The following is a 17,941-nucleotide window of genomic DNA, read 5'->3' as shown; positions in this document are numbered from 1 at the left end:
TGGTTTGAGCAGGGAAGCTTTTTTAAATGCCTGGAGAAGTGATAGGTTTCCCTCTCCATTCTTAAGATTGGGCTGGAAGGACGGCCCATTTCCATGAGATGGGAGGGTGGGATGAGCAAGGCCCAGCTGGTTCCTGAGGTGTGAGTAGGCTAGCCCAAGGCAGAATAAGTAAGCGTGTGTTCTCTTCTGGCCTGCTTGCAGTTCTGGGGCCAGTTAGCCCATTTCTGCTGGGCTCTGGGCAGGGCTCCCCCTTCTCAGAGCTTAGTCGGATGTGCATTCCTGTGCCCAGAGGTGGCCTGCACAGCCATCAGGACAGTGCTTCGGCCTGGGGGTCTGTGAGAGGTCAGTGGTCCATCGGGCTGACATGCCCTTGGTCTCTGGTGCCCAGCCCAACTAGGCCTTGGAATTTCCGGAGCCTGACCCAGTCTTGAGAAAGCCAGCCTGTGGCGAGGCTCGGAGTGGTGTCAGAACAAGGTACCCTTGGGGCCACGTGGGCTCTAGTCCCTACCTGGGCTGCTCTCTACTTAAAGCGATTCCCAGATGGTGCTCTTTCCACCTGCAGATCTGCCCACTAGCCCCGTGGACCTAGTGATCAACTGCCTGGACTGCCCCGAGAATGCCTTCCTGCGGGACCAGCCCTGGTACAAGGCAGCTGTCGCCTGGGCCAATCGGAACCGGGCACCGGTGCTCAGCATAGACCCTCCTGTGCATGAAGGTGAACAGGGCATCGATGCCAAGTGGTCACTGGCTCTGGGCCTGCCTCTACCACTGGGGGAGCGTGCGGGCCGCGTCTACTTGTGCGACATCGGCCTCCCCCAGCAGGTGTTCCAGGAGGTGGGCATCAGCTACCACTCACCCTTTGGCTGCAAGTTTGTCATTCCACTGCACTCTGCCTAGAGGAGCTCTGGGCGCTGCAGTCCCCTGCTGCTCCGGACACACTGAACTTGACAACGAACGCCTTAAGGATGTGAAGCTTCATGGACCTTGTTAAATTTTTTCGCTTTTGGATTTGTTACTTCTGTGAGAGAACAGATCATATTTAAAAATGACCTGTCACCTGCCCTTAGCCGGGGAAGGCTTTCCCACTGGGTGTGCGGGGTGGGTGGCAGGCTGAGTGGCTCTAGGCATCTCTACACTTGGCCCCCTTCGTGGCTGGGTGGGGCTTTGTTTACAGACTTAGGCAGCTCACAGACCCGTGTTTCAGGTTTACAGTCACTGGGGCCTGGGCAAGCACCTTGTGGGATGGGGTGGGTCCTGTTTGGGGGCCCATCCTTGCCGGAGCTTGCGGCTTCATCTCCCCTGCTTCCCTAACCGGGCAGCCCCACCTTCTGATCATGTCGAACTGGCTGTGCTGCAGTTGCCCGCTAGAGGGCAGACTTGCACTCTGCATTCATTTTGAGGGCTTTGAGGAGGCTTCCTTCCCAGAGCCCCACCACAAGTTGATTTGGGGGCTTTTGACCCTTTCTCCTGAGCTGATGCAAGTTTTATGCTGGGATTTCTTTCAGGGGTCCTTCCTTTCCACTCCCATCGCACCGAGAGGCAGGGAAGGGGGTGACATCAGGATGGTTTTACTGTATTGGGATTTTATACTGTTTTTCTGTTTTCAGCATAGGTAGTATAAGGTTATGTTACTGTAGAACCACAGTGCCCATCTTGCCAGCCGTGCCCCCCAGCCCCATACTCTCTTTAGCTGGGGGCAGAGCCTTTGCCTAGTCTGGGGCCAGAGCCCTCAGGGTGCAGCTTTAATGTTCAGTATTGGGGAGGTCCCTGGGGGAGCCTGGTGCTGAGCCAGAAGAGGCTCCCTGGTGCTTCTGTATTCGGCTACCACTATCCCACCCCAACTTCCTTGCCTGCATACGTACCCCCACTTCCTTCTGGGCCCCCCCCCCCCCAATCTTTCCCCGGAAAGGGTCCTCTGCAGCTGTCATCCCAGAGCAGGGCGCATGCCCCTCCCCTGTCTGGGCTCCACCCCAGTTCTTACAGTGTCTGGGCTTTGAACCCTTTATAGTTGTCCACTCTAGATGAGTAGGCTTGGGGCCAGCCCCCTATCTCAAAGATGCCAAAATGAGTCTAGTTCTAGATAAGCTAGCTGGTGGGGCTCAGCCATAGGAACATACTGCTGCTCAGGTCCTAAGGCAGTAAAGCCCTTGGACCTTCACAGGCTTAGGCCTTGGAGGCTGGTTTCAGAACAGGAGCTGTGCCCTGGAGTCCCTGGCAAGGGCCCTTGCAAAAAGCTCATGCTTTTAAAAGCCTCTTTCAGGAATTCAGGCTTCCTTCTGTTCTCTGCCCACCCACTCTGGTTAAGGCGGCGAGTGGGAGGGCTCGCCAAGGATCGTGGACACAGGGTAGGCCCTGGTACCTTGGGTTTCAGGCTACTTATCACTTTTCTTATAGGAGCATAGCCAGGAGCAGATGAGGCAGGGCAGAGGGCTGGTCCCTCCTTTCCTCCCATCCTCCCTCAAACAAATTGTCTCCAGTAGTGGGAGGAAGCCAGACTATGAGCCTTGTCGTGTGTATCCTCCCTGAGCTTCTGCTCACTCTCAGGGCCAAGAAGCTCCCAAGATGGGGCCCTCTCTTTAGAGGCAGGGCCATAATCTGAGGAGCAGTGCTGGATTACAGGCATTGTATGTTGTAAGCAACCATTAAGCAGATTTTGGGTGCCTGCCTGTTAATGCAGTTAGGCCCCCCCTTGGGTACAGTGGAAGGAAGAGCTCGAGGAACCCCAGCCCAACGGACCCTGCTTGCTCCGGTAAGTTGCAGTGGCCCTGGGGTGAGGACCGTGTTAAGGGACCACTGGGAGCTTATGCCCAAGCCTCTCCGTCTTCTCCCTGCAGGTGGCTCTGGAGCCTCTTCCTGCCTTCAGCCCGGGCCTTCTCCAGTGGTATTAAAGATAAGCATGATTCCTCTACCTTCGGCTCTTTTCGGAGGCCTCCTGCCCCCCCAGTGCCCAGTCCCCAAGGGGCCCCAGTCAGGTGGTCGACTATCACTCCTGCAGTTCTTGGGGAACTAAAAACCAGCACTTAAAATAAAGCTGAATGACGGAGTCCTGCGCTCTGTGGTAAATTGCCGTGTAGGCTGCAGTGAGGTACCGCCACTCGGGCCGTAGGAGCCCAGCTTGATCATTTCATGGCACATGGGGCCTCAAGTGCCAGCCGGTGACAGGGCTGGAAGAATACTAACACTAGGCGCCCCTGCCCAGGTGCAGTAGGCCACTCCCCCTAGGTTGCACGGGCTGAGGGGAGCAGGTGCCCTCCAGCAGGTTCCCCCCACTTCTGAGGCTCTTCTTCTGGGCCCAGAGGGACCCCTGGCTTCTGTCTTTCCACTGGCTAGCCCTTCCATGCCCAGTTCACACTTAGCTCTCCACAAGCTGAACTGCTAAGAAAGACTTTATTAATCAGGTAGGGGGAGGAGAAGGCAAGGAGCCTGGAGACGGACACACCGGTACCAGGGGTTACAAACAGTAAGAAACACTTTATTATAACTTTACAACATATAAATAGCTTGGGTCAAATCTGTGCTTTCTGGCAGCCGGGTTATCAAGTCCCCTCCCCTGCGGGCTCCTGCCTTCCTTCACATTGCACTGTTCGTTTTGTGGCTCTGGCCCTGGGGCCCGGTGGTGGTGGAGGTTGGAGAAGAGGGGCTGGGCAGCCCAGTCCCGCTCTCCATCGCACGTGGTGGCCTGCGTCTGTCATCTGCTTGGGTTGCGGCTGGTGTGGAAGGACCGCTCCTCGGGGGTCAGGCCGGCAAAGAAGGGGTGCAGCAGGGCCTCCGCCAGTGTGATGCGCTGGGCAGGGTCGAATTCTAACATCCTCCTCATCAGGTCAAACAGCTGCACGTGCTCCAAGGAGTCCTGGAGCATGTAACTCTGCTCAGGGACACAAGGTGCCTCAGTGTGACGGCAGGGTTGTGGGAAGCCTCGCTGCGGGGGTCAAGGAGGCAGTGACGCCTCCCCGGAGGACTACGTCTCCCCTCCTGGACAGTGAGCAGCTCCTTTCCTCTCATGCCCGTGTAGAGCGTTTTGCTCTGAACTTGTCAGGCTACTGGGCTTCTTGCTGGCTTGGTGCCTCTGCCCCCACATGCAAAGTCCTGACAGGTGGGTAGAGATCACCTCTGCAGAATTCGCTTGTCCGAGCACCAAATGCAGTTGCCAGAGGCTTCCGGGCCGTGTCTACATGTCCCCTCCCCCTCCCCTCTGTCCTGCCTAGTTCTTCCCAAAACTGAGAGGAGAGAGGGACAGGAGGCAACAAGGTTTCTGACATCTGGCTCTTCTGCTGTTCCCCAGTTACGTCCATAGCCACCCTCCGGGGAAGGGGTAGGGCTCAGGGCCCCTCTGGGGCAGTTTGCATGAAGCCCCGTGCTGGCGCCCAGCAGCCTCGGGTGCGGCCCCAGGCAGAGCCCGGGCGAGGAGGCCGCCTTTAGCAGCCTGGCCTGTCTCTGCTGTGTGTCTGCCTGGTGCCTGGGGTCTCCCTGGCCTGAGGGGAGCTGGGGGAAGCCAGAAACTGACCTTCAGAGGTTTGCAGTTCTCCTTCACATACCGGCCATCAGAGCTGTTCTCATCCCAAACCAGGCCCCCCTTGTAGAAATATTTCTGCTTCCTGAAAGTGAGGGAAAGGTCAAGCGGTAGGGGTGGGGAAGGGGCCACAAGTCTCGGGTGGGGGTTGGGGTAGACCGCGGCACCCTGGGAACGGCAGCAAAGCCAGGTGGGGGTCGGGGTTCCTAGCCGGCCTGACCCAGCAGGGCAAGCGGTCCGCCGAGTCTCTCGGTGTGTACGGCAGGGAAGGCCGCTGTGAGCCCGGAGGAGCCAGGCTGTCCCGGAAAGACAGGCTCGTGACCCACTGCCAAGACCGAAAGGCCCCAGAGGCCAGCCCCAAGGGCGCTACCCGGCTCCTTACCTGGTACGGTGGATCATGTGCGATGGGATGGGCCCCAGGATCTTCTCCATCATCACTAAATGTTCTCGGTTCTCGTGGGTCTATTGGAAGGTCGTGGATAGAGCAAGCAGGGGTCAGTACCAGCCTCAGAGAAAATAAGGGACAGAAAAGATGGGCAGGTGCCCTCCCTGCCCCAGGAGAGGCAAATCCACCAGTGGAACAGCAGCCCCGGTCTGTGACCCGGCGGCAGCCTGCCAGCCTGTTCCCTCAGGGTCAGGCTCACACCCCTCAGCCTTTCGGTGGACTCATCCATCACCACACACCTCTTCCCAAAACGTGCCCCGCCTGGGCCCATCTCTGCCCTTCGCTCCTCCTGCCCTGGCCCTCCATCCCGAGGCTGAGCACCAGACTCCCCGACTGGTGGGTGGTTGAATTGAAGGGCTCCCCGCACCGGCCCCGCCACTTGCCAGGGGAGCAGCGCGCGGGGCAGTGCAGTGACGCGGGATGGGCCTCACCTGGAAGAGGGTGAAGCCCCGGTAGTACTCAAAGAGGATGCAGCCAATGCTCCAGACGTCACAGGGCTGGGCCCAGCCCAGCTCTGAAAGCCAAGATGGGGAGAAACCATGAGACTCAGCCCTGTGCTCCCAGCCGAGAGGTCAAAGGGCAGCGGCCACTCCGGCTGGCAGGACTCTTGCCCAAACCTCAACAGGAAACCCTTTCTCGGGAAGGCCAAGTCGGTAACCGCAGTGACTCTAGCATCGGTCCCTGGTGGCGGGCACTGTCTCTATCCGTACCCTCCCCCAACGGCTGTCCACTGGATCAGGGCCGGGGGCTGTACGGTCACTCACCAAGGATCACCTCAGGTGGGCGATAGTGACGGGTGGCCACGATGGTCGTGTGATGCTCATGGTCAAAGGTGGCACTGCCGAAGTCAGCTACTCGGATGCTGGTGTTCTTCACTGACTTCTCCTCACAGCTCTGACAGGCAAGGGGGGCGAGCCAGGTCAGGAGTCCGTGCCATGGGCGACCCACCCCAGAGCACAGCCTCGGCCTCGCCCTGACCGATACCTTGTGCTCATTGTAGAGGGTTTCAAACTCAGAATTCACAAACAAGATGTTCTCTGGCTTCAAGTCTGTGTGGGTCAGTTGGTTTTCATGTAGAACTGAGAGAGCGGGAGGAAAAAAGCAGAAACTTGAGAACCCTGGCCGCCTCTCTGGTCCTCCTGCCAGCTCCGGGCCGGCTCCCTCCTCCACAACCGGCCCGCCAGAGCCTTGCCCACCCCTAACCTCAGCAGCGGGCCAAGGGATACCAGACTGTGTCCACACCGGCTTCCCTCTCCACAGTCCTCTGTGCTTGGGGCCTTGGAAGGTCCTGACACTCTATGAGAGGGGCAGGGGAGACTCTTCCCACTTAGAAAACCTCCCTTCACCTCCTCTGTGGGGGCCTGGCCTCCTGAGCCTCTCTCACCAAAGCTGCAGCACCAGCCCTGGCATGGGTCCCTCTCCCCAGCGCAGCTACGCGATCTGCAGGGCCCGGGGCAAAATGAAAACGCAGGTCCCTTGATTCAAAAGTCATGAAGAATGTCAAGATGGCGGGAACAACGTTCAACTAACCACGGGGCCACCCGTGAAGCACAACCCAGGCCTGAGCGGACATGCCTACCATTTCCTCCGGCCCCTGCCCCACCAACGGTGGCACCCGCCACCTCTCACTTTCTGGCTCCAGACCCCCTTCAGCACGCTGTGACCTACTTCTCCCCAGCACGGGCCCCTCTCTTCTTCAGAGTGAGTTTCAGCATGTGCCGGGCTCTGGGTCCTCACTGCGCCACTCACCTTGCTTGGAGTCTCCGTCCCCGTCCCCACCATCTGTGCGGACCGCATACAGCCTAGCCCTAGGCCTGTCTACCTCCTCTCTGAGGAGCCTCTGTCCTGCGCTGCCCACAAATCCTGCAGTGCTGAGCACGTGTGCCACCAAAGAGGCTCTTAAAGGCTGGCGGGCAGATGGGATGTGATGGCCAGACAGAGGGTGTCCGTGTGGGCAGCGCCTGGGGGTGGGATCTGCCAGGGCAGGCTTTGACCTTTCATCCTCTGCAGGAAGGTGAGAAGGTACTAGTAGCCGAACTGATTACAGCCGCTCTCCTTCCTTCCCGAGTGCCTGTGGCACAGGTGGGCTCAGGAGGCCCCTGGAGGGGACTGAAGCTCCCCCATCCTCCCAGAGATTCCCACCTGAAGGCTTTTCAACTAAAGGGGCCCTGGTGTCTCTCAGGCCCCGTAGAATGGCGTGCTGGTGTGAACGGGGGAGCGTAAGACCGCCGGGCGAGTCTGCCACCCCACATGCCCCGTGAAGTGTGGTCACTTACATCTAAGGGCGTGGCAGAGCTGGTAGGCCATGTGCCGGACGTGTGGTAGGGGGTAAGGCTGGAAGTTATTCTCCTTCAGGAACTCAAAGGTGTTCTTGCCCAGGAGCTCAAAGGCGATGCACATGTGACCGTGGAAGTTGAACCAGTCAGACATCAAGACACACAGGCTAGAGAAGGACGATGGGTGGGGCTCAGGCTCTGCTGGAGGGCGGGGGCTGGCTCCCCGCCCCTCCCTCAGGTGAAGCCAGTCCCCACTCCGGGCCACTGGGGCACGTCTCCCCAACAGAAGTCCCCGGACCAGCCCAGGGCAAGGACTAAAGTTCTGTTGCTGTAGGGGGAATTCCGGTCCTAGGTGTTCTGCCCCATCTATTATGACCTGGGCATAATCCCTACACCTCAGAGAGTGATGGCATCACACACTTTTTCCAGCTCCCTTAACCGAGCTTCTCGAGTCTGCAGGGCTCAGCGCAGTGCTCGTGGGAGAGGAGCTGCTTAGCCTGTGTGTGCGGAGGTGGCTCTCCTTCGGAGCTCTCTGACCATGCCAGAGCCCCAACGGCTTCAGGCGTGTGTCTTGTCTACACCTGCCGTGACCCCCAAGGCCCCTATTCACAGAAGTGGGCTTGGGGGACTGCCTGGGAACACAGAAATGTTTGGGGTGGAGGCTGGACTGAAATCCAAAGGCTCCTTTCGCGAGACTCACTGGCCCAGCTCCCCTGGCTCTGGGAACTGGGAGCTGGGAGCAGGCCCGGGGCCAGTGAGAGGATATGGCTCTGCCCCCGGGTCTAGGCAGCCGGGGCTGGAGGGGACGCCATCCCCACTGAAGGCTTCCCTCCTGCTCCCGGCCAACACTCACAATTTGTTCTCTTTGTCCTTCTCCTTGATTTTTTTGAGAACATTGATTTCTAGTCGGGCGGCCTCCCGGTACTTGCCCACGTTGCGGATGATCTTCAGGGCAACCTGAGACTTCCCTCTGGGACCAGGGAAGGAAGTGCAAGTTCTTGTGAGAAGCGCCCCGGCCCGTCCCCCCACCCCCACCCCCACCTGGCACCTCCTGGCAAATACCATCCAGGACTCCAGGTACAGGGCCTGCTCTGAAGACAGCAGACACCGGACACCCCTGCCACCCAGGTGACACCAGACCTCTACTCTCCCCTGGCATCTGTGAGTTAGCACTCTTGGCATCCGTGCCAGCCTAGGCTTATCTGATGTCAGCCAGCTGCCAGCAACCAGAGGGCAGTGGGCAGAGGAGCAGAGGCCTAGCCCACGGACCAGCACCAGCTCACTCAGTAACCCAACCTGTAGGCCCGTCAACCCTGACCCTGGCCAGGCCATCCCACCCAGAACTTTCTTGCAGCACCTCCTGACCTTCCTAATAAGCACATCTCCAAACAGCTCCCCCTGGGATGGGGGTTCTAGGGGGGGACGAAGCCTTGGCAAGAAGGTTAAGGGTGCCAGTAGAAGGGCGCCCCGGGGAGCACCTCATTGGGAGCCCCAGGATCACTCCCTTTACCACACTCCCTGCAGCCCCACCAGCCTGCCTACCAACCAGCCACAACATTTCTCAGAGACCACCGAGCGCCAGGAGTCCTCTTTGGTGTCCAGTGAGGATTTTAACAATTCCTGCCCTGCATTTCCCAGCCCCCAGCCCTGCCCCGCAGGCCGCCTGCAGGATGCCAGCAGAGCAGGAGACCTGCTGAGATTTGGCGGCCGGGTCCAATGGCTATCAGGGAGGGACAGCCAGACTTCAGAGGCCTGGTGGGGGACGGGAGTGACACAGCCCTGGTCCACAAGGACGTGACCCCGTGAGGTGTCTGGGAGGCTGGCCATGGTGCCTAAGGAAAGTCTCCCTGGCCCCAGGGCAGAGGCATGTTCTGGAGAACACCCGGTTTTTCTCTCCCTATCCCGTTTTCCTGGATTTCCAGGGCAGAGAAGGACCTCAGAGGAAAGGCTACCCTGCTCCAGGCTCCTAGAACAGGACCCCTCAATGGCATTCTCCTCTTGAACACAGGGAGCTCATCATTTCCACAGGCAGCCAGCATTAGGGCTGGAGGGCTCTGGGGATAAGGCCCTTCCCTTTGCTGAGCTGGAGGTCACCTCCTCATAACACCCCCACTGGCCAACTCCCTTTGGAGCCCCTAAAAGTTCCCTGAGCCTTGTGCCTGCCCGTTAGGGACTTGGCTCAGTTTCCCTCTGGCTGCTCAGAATGCCACAGCCCAGAGAGCTCAGCTGCGCCCATGTGCCACAGCTCTCAGATCTGCCACATGTCTCTCTGGCCAGTGTGGTCTACCCATCCCTAGGCCCACTGGTTCCAGCCCTGACCTTTTGGGCCCTGCTGGGTCCAAGGGGTGTTTAAACAGGAACTGGGAGCCCAGGGAGGTTTCCTCGCAGTCACCGTCACCACCTTATTGGGGACGACAGGGCTAACTGGACTGCTGGCTCTAACTGTCCTTTCCGAGCTCCCCGTGTGGTGGTTCTTGGTGCCAGCCCTCAACAACTGGGGGTACAGGTAAACCCCGAGTGCGTCTCTTCACCTCTAACACCGTGGAAGGGTCGGGACAGGTGGCACGTGGCTCAAGTGAGACAGCATGGACACGGGCACTCTGTAGCCAGCGCACCAAACCAAAGAGAGTGCCATTAAGGGAGGTCACGGGCTCCAGGGAGGTGGCCTCCCAGCCTAAGGTAAGAGTTCTGGCCTTGAGGAACGGCAAAGGGACGAGAGCGTTTCCCTGTTCAGCCTAGAAGGCGGCAAGGTTCCCCCGAAGCACCCGAACACACACAGGTATACCCCCAACTCTACCTGAGCACACTCAGAGGGACCCGCAATCAACCCTGGCCACCTCCGGGGAGGCAACGGCCTGTGACGTAAGAGAGCCCAGTCTCTCTCGACTGGGACGTGCGTGGCCTCTCAGGCAGGCCTCCGAGGGTGGGGGCCTCCGAGGGTAGGGGCGCAGCAGTATGTCAACCCCCCCGCTAGGCCCAAACCCTAAAAGAGATCGCAAGACGCGGCCCCAGACCACGTAAGGGCCAGGGCCTTGGCCCTGCTCCAACACCCACCACCACGGCCCTGGGGACGTGGGGCAACGCGGGCAGCCCCGCTCACTGGCCGGCACTACCTGGGCAGGGATGCACGTGCCTGCGGAACCCCAGGAATGTCTCCCGACCTTCAGGGATCAGAAGAACCCCAACACGTGCAGGTCGGCACCCTGCTATGGTGCTACCCTTCAAAAAGCAAAAGGATAAACCGATCGCCACCACCCTCAGGAGCCCCAGGCTAGCTCTTCCCAGGAGGAAGGCTCACCTGGCGTGGTCCAAGCACTCCACCACCTTGCCAAAGGTGCCTTCACCCAGGTTCCCCACGATCTCATCTAGGAGAGAAAAGAAGCAGGGCGTGAGGGTCTGGAGGGCAGAGGGTCGGCAGCTCCTGCAAGTTCACAGCATTCAAATTCTCAAAAACAAAAAAGGTTTCTCTCTCACTGCTACACTCTTAAAAACAGAAGTTGCTAGCGTCTGTGTCATTCAGGCAATTACTGGTGGCCCCGCTAAGGCGCCACGCGCAATAGAGGCCCCTCCGGGCAGGAGAGGTCTCGTCTAACAAGGGGGGTAGAAAGTAGAGAGGTAAAGTTTTACGAAAGGTGGCTGTACATCGCTCTTGGAGCCAATCGCCGATCCGGCACACCAGGTGGCCCTCCTTGTCATCTTCCACACTCCGGCTGCTGCGCTTACTGCTCTGTTGGCTTCTCTGCATGCACCGCCCCCCGAAACGCCATCCGACCAATCGCATGGTAGGCGGTTCCGATTGACAGATTGAGGTGTCAGTCAAAGGCAGAGGTGGAGACGGTGAGGAGCCGGTGGGTTGGTTGGTTGGATTTTCCAGATCCCAGCATTTCATAAGGCACACAGCATATATAACGATAGGGATATTGCAAGGGACACGTCAAGACACAAACTGACTTCAAAAACAGAAAAGTAAAAACAGCTACAGGTATGTAAAGAAAACTCGGACATTATCTAAGAGAAGGGCGCCGCAAACGCTCAGAAAGACGACCAGCCTCTGCTGCCGGGGGGCTGGGCCACGCAGAGAGCCACAGCCCGACTCCCTTCTCCACTGAGTGTCCCCCTCCCGGGCCCTCCCGTGATGGCTCCGGCCGGGACGAAGACGCAGCGAGAACGGCGCAAGAAGGTGGCTGGCTCAGCCCGGGTCCGATCATCCAGCGTGGGTGGCAGCTGCAGAACGCCCAGCCCGTCCTTGCCTGCCTCTGTTTGCACACGCAGCCCTGCACGTGCCCGACAGCTGCCACTCAGAGCCAAGCTGCTACCTGCCCCCAGACAGCATCCGAGGCCAGACTTCACATCGCCACCAGAAATGGCCTTCTGTCAGCAGCCCTTGTGCCACCGGCCTCGAGCGGGGAAGGAGCCCGGGATCCTCTGGGCCAGCCGGCCTCCTACCACGATGGCCCACACAGGCCCCAAGCCAGCTCCTGCCCTGACACCCGTGATACTCACAGGCCAGGCCATCCTGAGCCTCGTGATGACAGAAGGCACCAAAAAGAGAAGCAGCAGAGCCACAGACCCGCACCGCCATCTGCAGCAGCGTGTGGCAGTGTGCGGGAGGCCACCAGGCCACGCAAGGCACCTGCAGTCAACCCTCAACCCGTGGCCACTCAAGGAAGTCCAGGAAAGCTGTTGCAGAGAAGATGCCTGGCTGCCTGTCCTCTGCCACTACTCCTCAGGCCGGCGGGAGGGAAGAGGGGTGGGGAGGAGAAGAGAAGACAGCACGTAACCTGAGAGACACACGAGTGGCCTTCCTTGCAGGGGCCCGAGTGCCGCAGGGGCTCCCAGTCTCGGCAGAGAGCTATACAACCTCCATGCTAAGAACACCGCCAGGCCCCGCTCTTGGCATGCGGCCCGCGAGCAGACAAGGCCTGGGGCTGCGGGCCTTTCTGCCATTTCTTCCGGTGCGCGATCACACAGGCAGCCCGTCCCCCTCATCCTGACCGCCTCTCACAGGAAGAGGCTGGTCTGAAGAGGGCCTGGCTGGAGGTCGGAGGGGAAGCTCCTGGTCTGAGCTGACTGACAGGCAGACGTCCCCTACCCGCGGGCACTCCAGCCTCCAGGCCTTTCAGGAGGGGTGTTGAGACGAGACCGAGGAGGTGGGTGCCGTCCACACCAGTCAGAACACGCGGCTGCACGTGCGGGCAATCTCTGGGTGGGAAGGACCAGGCCACGCAGCTCCAGACCGGCAACCCTATCAGGTTCTCTACGTGTCCCTAGCCACTCGCACCATGTGGCCTGTGCCTGGAGCCGTGTGGAGACATAGACAGGCCGGGGGCCAGCCAGCGCCGGAACCAGAGCCCCTATCACTGCCACTGCCAGCGGGCCAGAAGACAGAGGAGCCGGGCCTGCTGCTCAGCCCTGCACCTGGACCAGACAACACACACACACACACACACACACACACGCACACGCGCACACACACCAAATGCGCGTGCACGGGGCTGGCAGTACTCACCCACACCAGCCAGCCTGAGAGAAGGCTAGAAAGAGGTGAGGCCTTTAAGCCCCAGCCGGTACACTCTGGCCACCACTCACCGAGGAGGCGCTGCTACAAGACCTGGTGCGGCGTTTGTGGCAGTGGTGGGCGTGCTTGCGGGTCCGGTACGGCTCCCTCTCCCGCGACCGCCGACGATGATGGGAACGGGAAGATCCATAGCAGTCCTCTCCAAAGGATGGGCTCCGCTCTTCACACCGGTATGTGTCACTGTCGCGGCGCTCCCGGTATCTCCTCTGGTAGGGCAGGCGGTCGTGGCTGCCAGGAGGGGGACGAAGACACTGGTGAGATGGGGACCTTCCTCCCACCGGCCAGGTTTCTGCTTCTGGGCCAAAGGCATGTGGGGAGACCCCTACACAGAGCTCACAGGGGCAGCCTGTTGGAGCTGAGGGGAGGGGAGAGAGGGTGTATGTGTGAAGTCCAGCCTCCAGAACCTTGGCCACTAGTGGCAACTCTCCAGTGCAGGCGGCAGGGCACCAGGGCAGGTGAGCAGCGAGAGGGCTTCGGAGCGTCCGAGCGCCCCAGAACTCCCTGTGGCTGCTAAGACAGGGCAAAGGGACCAACCTCTGGAAAGGACAAAAACTGTGTTCCTAACCCCATCGAGGAAGGCTCAGGGGTCAGCAGGGAAGATGCTGGCTTTGAAAATGGGGGGACGTGGCTAGAGAAAAAAAGGCTCAAGGATAGAGAAAGGGGCAGCAAGGGCGGCAGCGAATACGGAGGCCCAGAAACGCATGAGGTCAGGGGCAGTAAGCAAGGTGCCGCAGGGCAGAGGCGGCAGGCAGCTGATGGGACCCGGGGCTGCCACACGCCTCCAGGCCGTCTCGCTGGTCCCAGTGAGGGAAGGAGCCCTTTCCTCCCACCTAATCCCCTGTCACCTTCTGGACCGAGATCTCCGGGGCGGAGGCTCCCTTCGAGACGGATACCGCAGCCTCCCTTCGTGCTCCCGACTGTAAGACCTCCTCCTCTTCCATCGGTAGCTCAGGTACGGGTCTGGCTCAGGGGAGCGGTATCGCTTACAGTGATGCATCTAGGCCACAAGGAACAGAGAGCCCTGCTAAACACGCAGCCAGCCACCTCTAGCCACAGGGCTGCTCGGGAAGCCTAGGAGCTCCTGAAGAAGAGGCCCATTGTTCTGTTTGGGGGCAGCCCCTCCCAGGGGTTTATGAAGTGAAGAAGAACTCTGAGGTCACACTGGTCAAACAGCAGACAATGGGCAACACCCTTCTCCACCAGTGAACAAACAAACAGCTGCCTCCCCAGCACAGCACCGTCGTCCTGAACACTCGGGGCACCAGGGGAGCCAGCACAGGTGCGGAGATAGAATGTGGATTGGGGGGGGTGGGTAGGGGGTGATGGTGAGCACCATCACAGGAGATCAAGGCCAGGGAGAAAGGAGAGCCTCCTGAGTTCAATTCCCTCCTGTCTGTGGGGTTGTATGAAGCGACTGGTCTGCAAGCCAGAGGCCAGAGTCAAAGGGCTGTTGGCAGGAAGCCAACACACAGGAGCAAAGGGTGAAAGCCCTCAAGTTTAAAGCCAAGTTGCCTGGCTGAAACCCTGAACTGGACCCCACTCAAGGGAGCAAAGACCACACACCAGTGGGAGGAGCCATAGGCAGAGACAAGAAGACCAGCCCTTGGAGAAGGAGGTGCACAGGGTCTCTCCACCATTCCCTAGGCCATCTGAGGGTCTGGCCAAACAGACGTGGGGGTCTGGCCAGCCCCTGCTGCTGCTCTACGCTCTGTCTCAGCACCAGTAAATGATGCCAGCATCCTCAGGGCATCCAAGTTTCTTGCCCAAGGCCCCTCAGGCCACCTGTGGTGCCATGCTAAGCAGCGCCTCCCCTCTAACTGTACCACTACTGCCCCCTTCCAGATTCCCTGTTCCAGTACCTTCTCCTGTGCTCATCTCAGGAGTAGCCGGAGGGCTGAGTGCCTGGCAAGCTTGTGAGCTTGGAGTGGCAGGCCAAAAGGGCCCCACCTCACTATCCCTGTTCCGCAGGGACTTAAATCCACCACAGGAAATTGCCAGGCTAGATCAGACACCAGCTGGGAAAGATGGATGTGTGAGAGCAGCTCCCTGTTCCACCCACACCCAAAACTCTGACATTGGCTCCATTGGAAGGCTGGGCCAGAGACCGTGGCCAGCCTTCCTCCCAACCCTTTATTTGGCCTTAGCCAACCTCCAATGGTGGTCAGTCCTGGGCTTGCCTGACTAAGCACATTTGGACAAACCCACTGCAGCTGCCCGATCTCCTGAGAAGGGTCTATCAGGAGAGCAGAATGCAACCGCTCCCCTTGGATGAGCAGGGCAGCAAGGCATATCTGACTAAAGCCCCAGAAGCTTCTCCATGATCCTGAGAAAGTCACTGCCCTCGATCTCCCCCCCAGCAGGTTTCTTCTCCTATCCACCTGGAAGCCCAGGGCGCAGCAACTCTTAGAGGTAAATACTATGTAAAATTACCAGCAGCTCCCCTAAGCTTAAACTGCTGTTCTGTTTTGATCAGGTGACTAATGTTTCACTGCTTTCCTGCAATCACCCTGGGTCAGGTGCCCAAATTATGGAATGAAGGCAGCATCTCACACCTCACTGAGTGACACGGAAGATGCTCCAGTGGCCAGGCAGAGGTCTGCCCATCCTCGCTGGGTGGACAAGGCGCCAGAGCTGGAGGAGGGACGTGGTTTGGTCTGCACCAGGCCAAAGACTCCCTCCTGAGACCTAGAGGATTCTTAGGTCTGTGCGTGTTCATGTTAGTAGACCGAGCACAGGTTCAGAGTCAGACAGGTGTCAGGCTGAATCCTGACACTGTGCCACTTCTAGCTGTGTGCCTTCAGGCAAGTTAACAAACTACTCTGACCTTCAACGTCCTCTTGCAACAAGGGGATAGTAATTTCTTACAGGGCTCTGCAAGGATTAAATCATGCCACTTCTTTAACATGCCTAGCACATGCCTTCAGGTCAAATGCTTTACTGAAGTCAACTTTTTCGTAAAAAAAAAAAAAAAAAAAAAAAAGTTCAAGGCAACACCTCTGGGTCTATGTTAAATGCCTTAGGGCATAAAGGATTTTTTTTTCCTCCCCAAGACCCTTCCTCAAGGAGAGAGCGAGCTCTGGGTAGAAAACCCTGAACTAGATCCCAGTGCTGCCACTTACTGGCCTTGTGACCTTACATAAGTCACTCTAGGCCTTGGTTACCATACCTGAAAATTGGAGATAACACCTCCCAGCCAACTTGGCAAAGGAGATGACAGGTATGAGAGCTATTAAGTACCACATAAAGTAATCACAGCAGAGATAACTTCTCCCTTAACACATTCTGAGCAGCTGAAATTTTGGAAATACCAGATATCCTTCATTATCTTCCTAGTCAGGGCTCTAGGTCCCATTTCTCATCAATTACCTCTGATTCTCTGAAACGCCAGCCTATGGATTATTTAAAGAGGTTAAGGGTCACAATTATGTTCAGGAAGGCTCTACTCTTACACAAAGAAGAAAGAGATAACGTAAAGGAAACCAGGCCAAGGATGCCAGCTTTTCTCTAAGCATAGGCCTAGTCGGCTTCTCATTTGCTGTTCCTGGCCAGAGAACTGGGTTGACGAGAAGAGCAGCCAGCCAGGTCAGCGTCTGCCCTCCCGGTTCCCAGCCACTCCAGCGCCCCATGGTTATTTTTGGCTGACGCTGCCCCACCACTGCAACCTCAAACCTGCCACCTTACAAGTCGCCACCACCGGGTGAAACGCTCCTCCTTTTCAAGGGCATGGAGGAGGGAAGCTGGAAGATCGCCAACTCCGCCTCGACGGGGGCCTGGCTCAGGCAACTCCCACCCCAGGTCCACACCAGGGCACCCGCACCCGGAACTAAAGCACACAGGGACTCCCGGACCAGGGAGCAGCCCGGGCATTTGTACTGTCAACTTGGGCTGGCCCCTCCCCCGGGCTGGAGCGGCTCCATCATCACAACAAAACGCGTTGGAGGCCCGCGGCTCTCGCTCGCGTCCCTTCCAGACGTGCCCTGGGTCTTAGAGACCTGAGCCCCTTCCCCCATAACCGCCGCCAGTGGTGGCCAGGGGAGACTCCGGGGGCAGGCGGATGGCCAGCCTGAGCCAGAATCAAACTCCAGGCCGTGCGGGGAGGAGGAGTCTACAGACCCAGCCTCGAGCCAAGGGTATGGGAGGGGTGTGAAGGCCCCTCCAGGCTCTCCCAGGTAGGACCCCGACCCCATTCCACGGGAGGTGCAGGGCCGAAACTGAATCCCTGCAGGGGCCTCAGAGGCAGCTCAGATTCCGACACCGCGGGATCCAGAGGTTGGGGTCTGTGGTGACCGCCCCTCCGGGGGAGAAGCGGCGGGTCAGGGGTGAGAGGTCGGGGCCGCGGCCAGAGGCGGGCCGAGGAGGAGAAAGAAAGAGAGTAGGCCGAGACCGAACCGGCAGCTCGGGGACCCGTACCAGCACGTCCTCTTCACCAACTCACCCCCCGCCGCTGCCGCCGCCGCCGTCGCGGGCCCGGGCCCACACTCACCGTCTCCCAGGATCCGGCTGCGGCTAGGCCCCACTCCCCGCTCCGAGCGCCTCTTCCGCTTCCGGCTCCGGCCTCCGCCCGCGGCGGCCCCGCCCCTCGCGTGACGCAGCCGTCCCCAGTCCTCGCTCGACCTCGCTCGGTGGTCTGGTCGCTCTAGCCCCCGACTCGAAGGCTCTGGAGGACCCGTCTTCGCCGCCCCGGTCCAGGCGACAGCAGTGGAGACTGGTTCCGGGAGGGCAGAGGGGACGTCCCCGACTGCGGCCCGCCCCCCGCCGTGTCGCGACGCACGTAGGCCCCAGGACTCCGCAAGGGTGCCGTCCCGCGCTGCGGGCTTTGGGAGCCCCGACCCGGCCGGGGATCGTGCCTGCTTCTCGGACCCGACCCCCACCCCCCCCGTGCCCGCCAACCCTTTCCGCGCGGAGAAGCGGGCATTGTTGCGCTGACGCCTCAGTGAAAATCGGACGGGCCTTGAGCGCCCGCCTGGCCCCGGGACCCCGGAGGGCGCCAGAGATGACGGAAGTCTGTGTCCCGAGGTTCAGGAAGGCGGTCGCGACTCTCGGTTTTGTGGAAGAAGCAAATGAGACCTTATTCTTTGTGTGTGTGGCGGGGGGGGTGGGGGGGGTTAAAGACATGCGGCACGCCCACATTC

The 17,941-nt window shown here is 59.5% G+C and overlaps 2 protein-coding genes across 7 annotated transcripts in view; one reads left to right on the top strand and one right to left on the bottom strand.

Annotated features, from left to right (window-relative positions):
• Positions 1-3,063, top strand: part of EDC3 (enhancer of mRNA decapping 3) — a 65,967-nt gene extending 62,904 nt beyond the window's left edge. For 3 of the 4 annotated variants that reach the window (XM_040493267.1, XM_040493266.1, XM_040493265.1), the window contains exon 7: positions 563-3,063. In XM_040493267.1, the coding sequence (XP_040349201.1) occupies positions 563-897 (335 nt within the window). In that variant the 3' untranslated portion in view covers positions 898-3,063. The remainder of the gene's footprint in view (positions 1-562) is intronic. The other variant, XR_005795939.1, reaches the window with a different exon arrangement.
• A 379-nt stretch (positions 3,064-3,442) lies between these two features.
• Positions 3,443-17,455, bottom strand: CLK3 (CDC like kinase 3). Of its 3 annotated transcripts, none has more exons than XM_040493264.1 (13): positions 17,245-17,455; positions 13,655-13,806; positions 12,821-13,037; positions 10,874-10,970; positions 10,530-10,596; positions 8,085-8,201; positions 7,232-7,398; positions 5,940-6,034; positions 5,720-5,849; positions 5,387-5,469; positions 4,893-4,972; positions 4,505-4,595; positions 3,689-3,865 (listed from the first exon to the last, which is right to left on the bottom strand). In XM_040493264.1, exons 2-13 carry the CDS (start codon positions 13,804-13,806, stop codon positions 3,689-3,691), a joined length of 1,473 nt encoding a protein of 490 aa, XP_040349198.1. In that variant the 5' UTR covers positions 17,245-17,455. The 3 variants fall into 3 exon arrangements, with proteins under 3 accessions (XP_040349195.1, XP_040349198.1, XP_040349196.1); XM_040493262.1 differs by having other exon boundaries at positions 17,293-17,454; XM_040493261.1 differs by lacking the exon at positions 17,245-17,455 and having other exon boundaries at positions 3,443-3,865.
• Positions 17,456-17,941: the final 486 nt, after the last annotated feature.

Source organism: Herpailurus yagouaroundi, unplaced genomic scaffold (genome assembly GCF_014898765.1).
Source record: "Herpailurus yagouaroundi ecotype Mexico unplaced genomic scaffold, PumYag 184, whole genome shotgun sequence".
NCBI classification, from domain to species: Eukaryota; Metazoa; Chordata; class Mammalia; order Carnivora; family Felidae; genus Herpailurus; species Herpailurus yagouaroundi.
The sequence above is the reverse complement of the archived record's forward strand: the minus strand, read 5'-3'. Positions and strand labels throughout refer to the sequence as shown.

Bases quoted from the DNA above. Each gene is read 5' to 3' on its own strand.
- CLK3 (XM_040493264.1), bottom strand. From the start codon at position 13,806: ATGCATCACTGTAAGCGATACCGCTCCCCTGAGCCAGACCCGTACCTG. The intron at 13,038-13,654 runs GTGACAGGGGAT...CCCTCCTGGCAG, and splicing joins CGGAGATCTCGGTCCAGAAG to CCACGACCGCCTGCCCTACC. The intron at 4,973-5,386 runs GTGAGGCCCATC...ACCTTCCAATAG, and splicing joins GGGGCTTCACCCTCTTCCAG to ACCCACGAGAACCGAGAACA.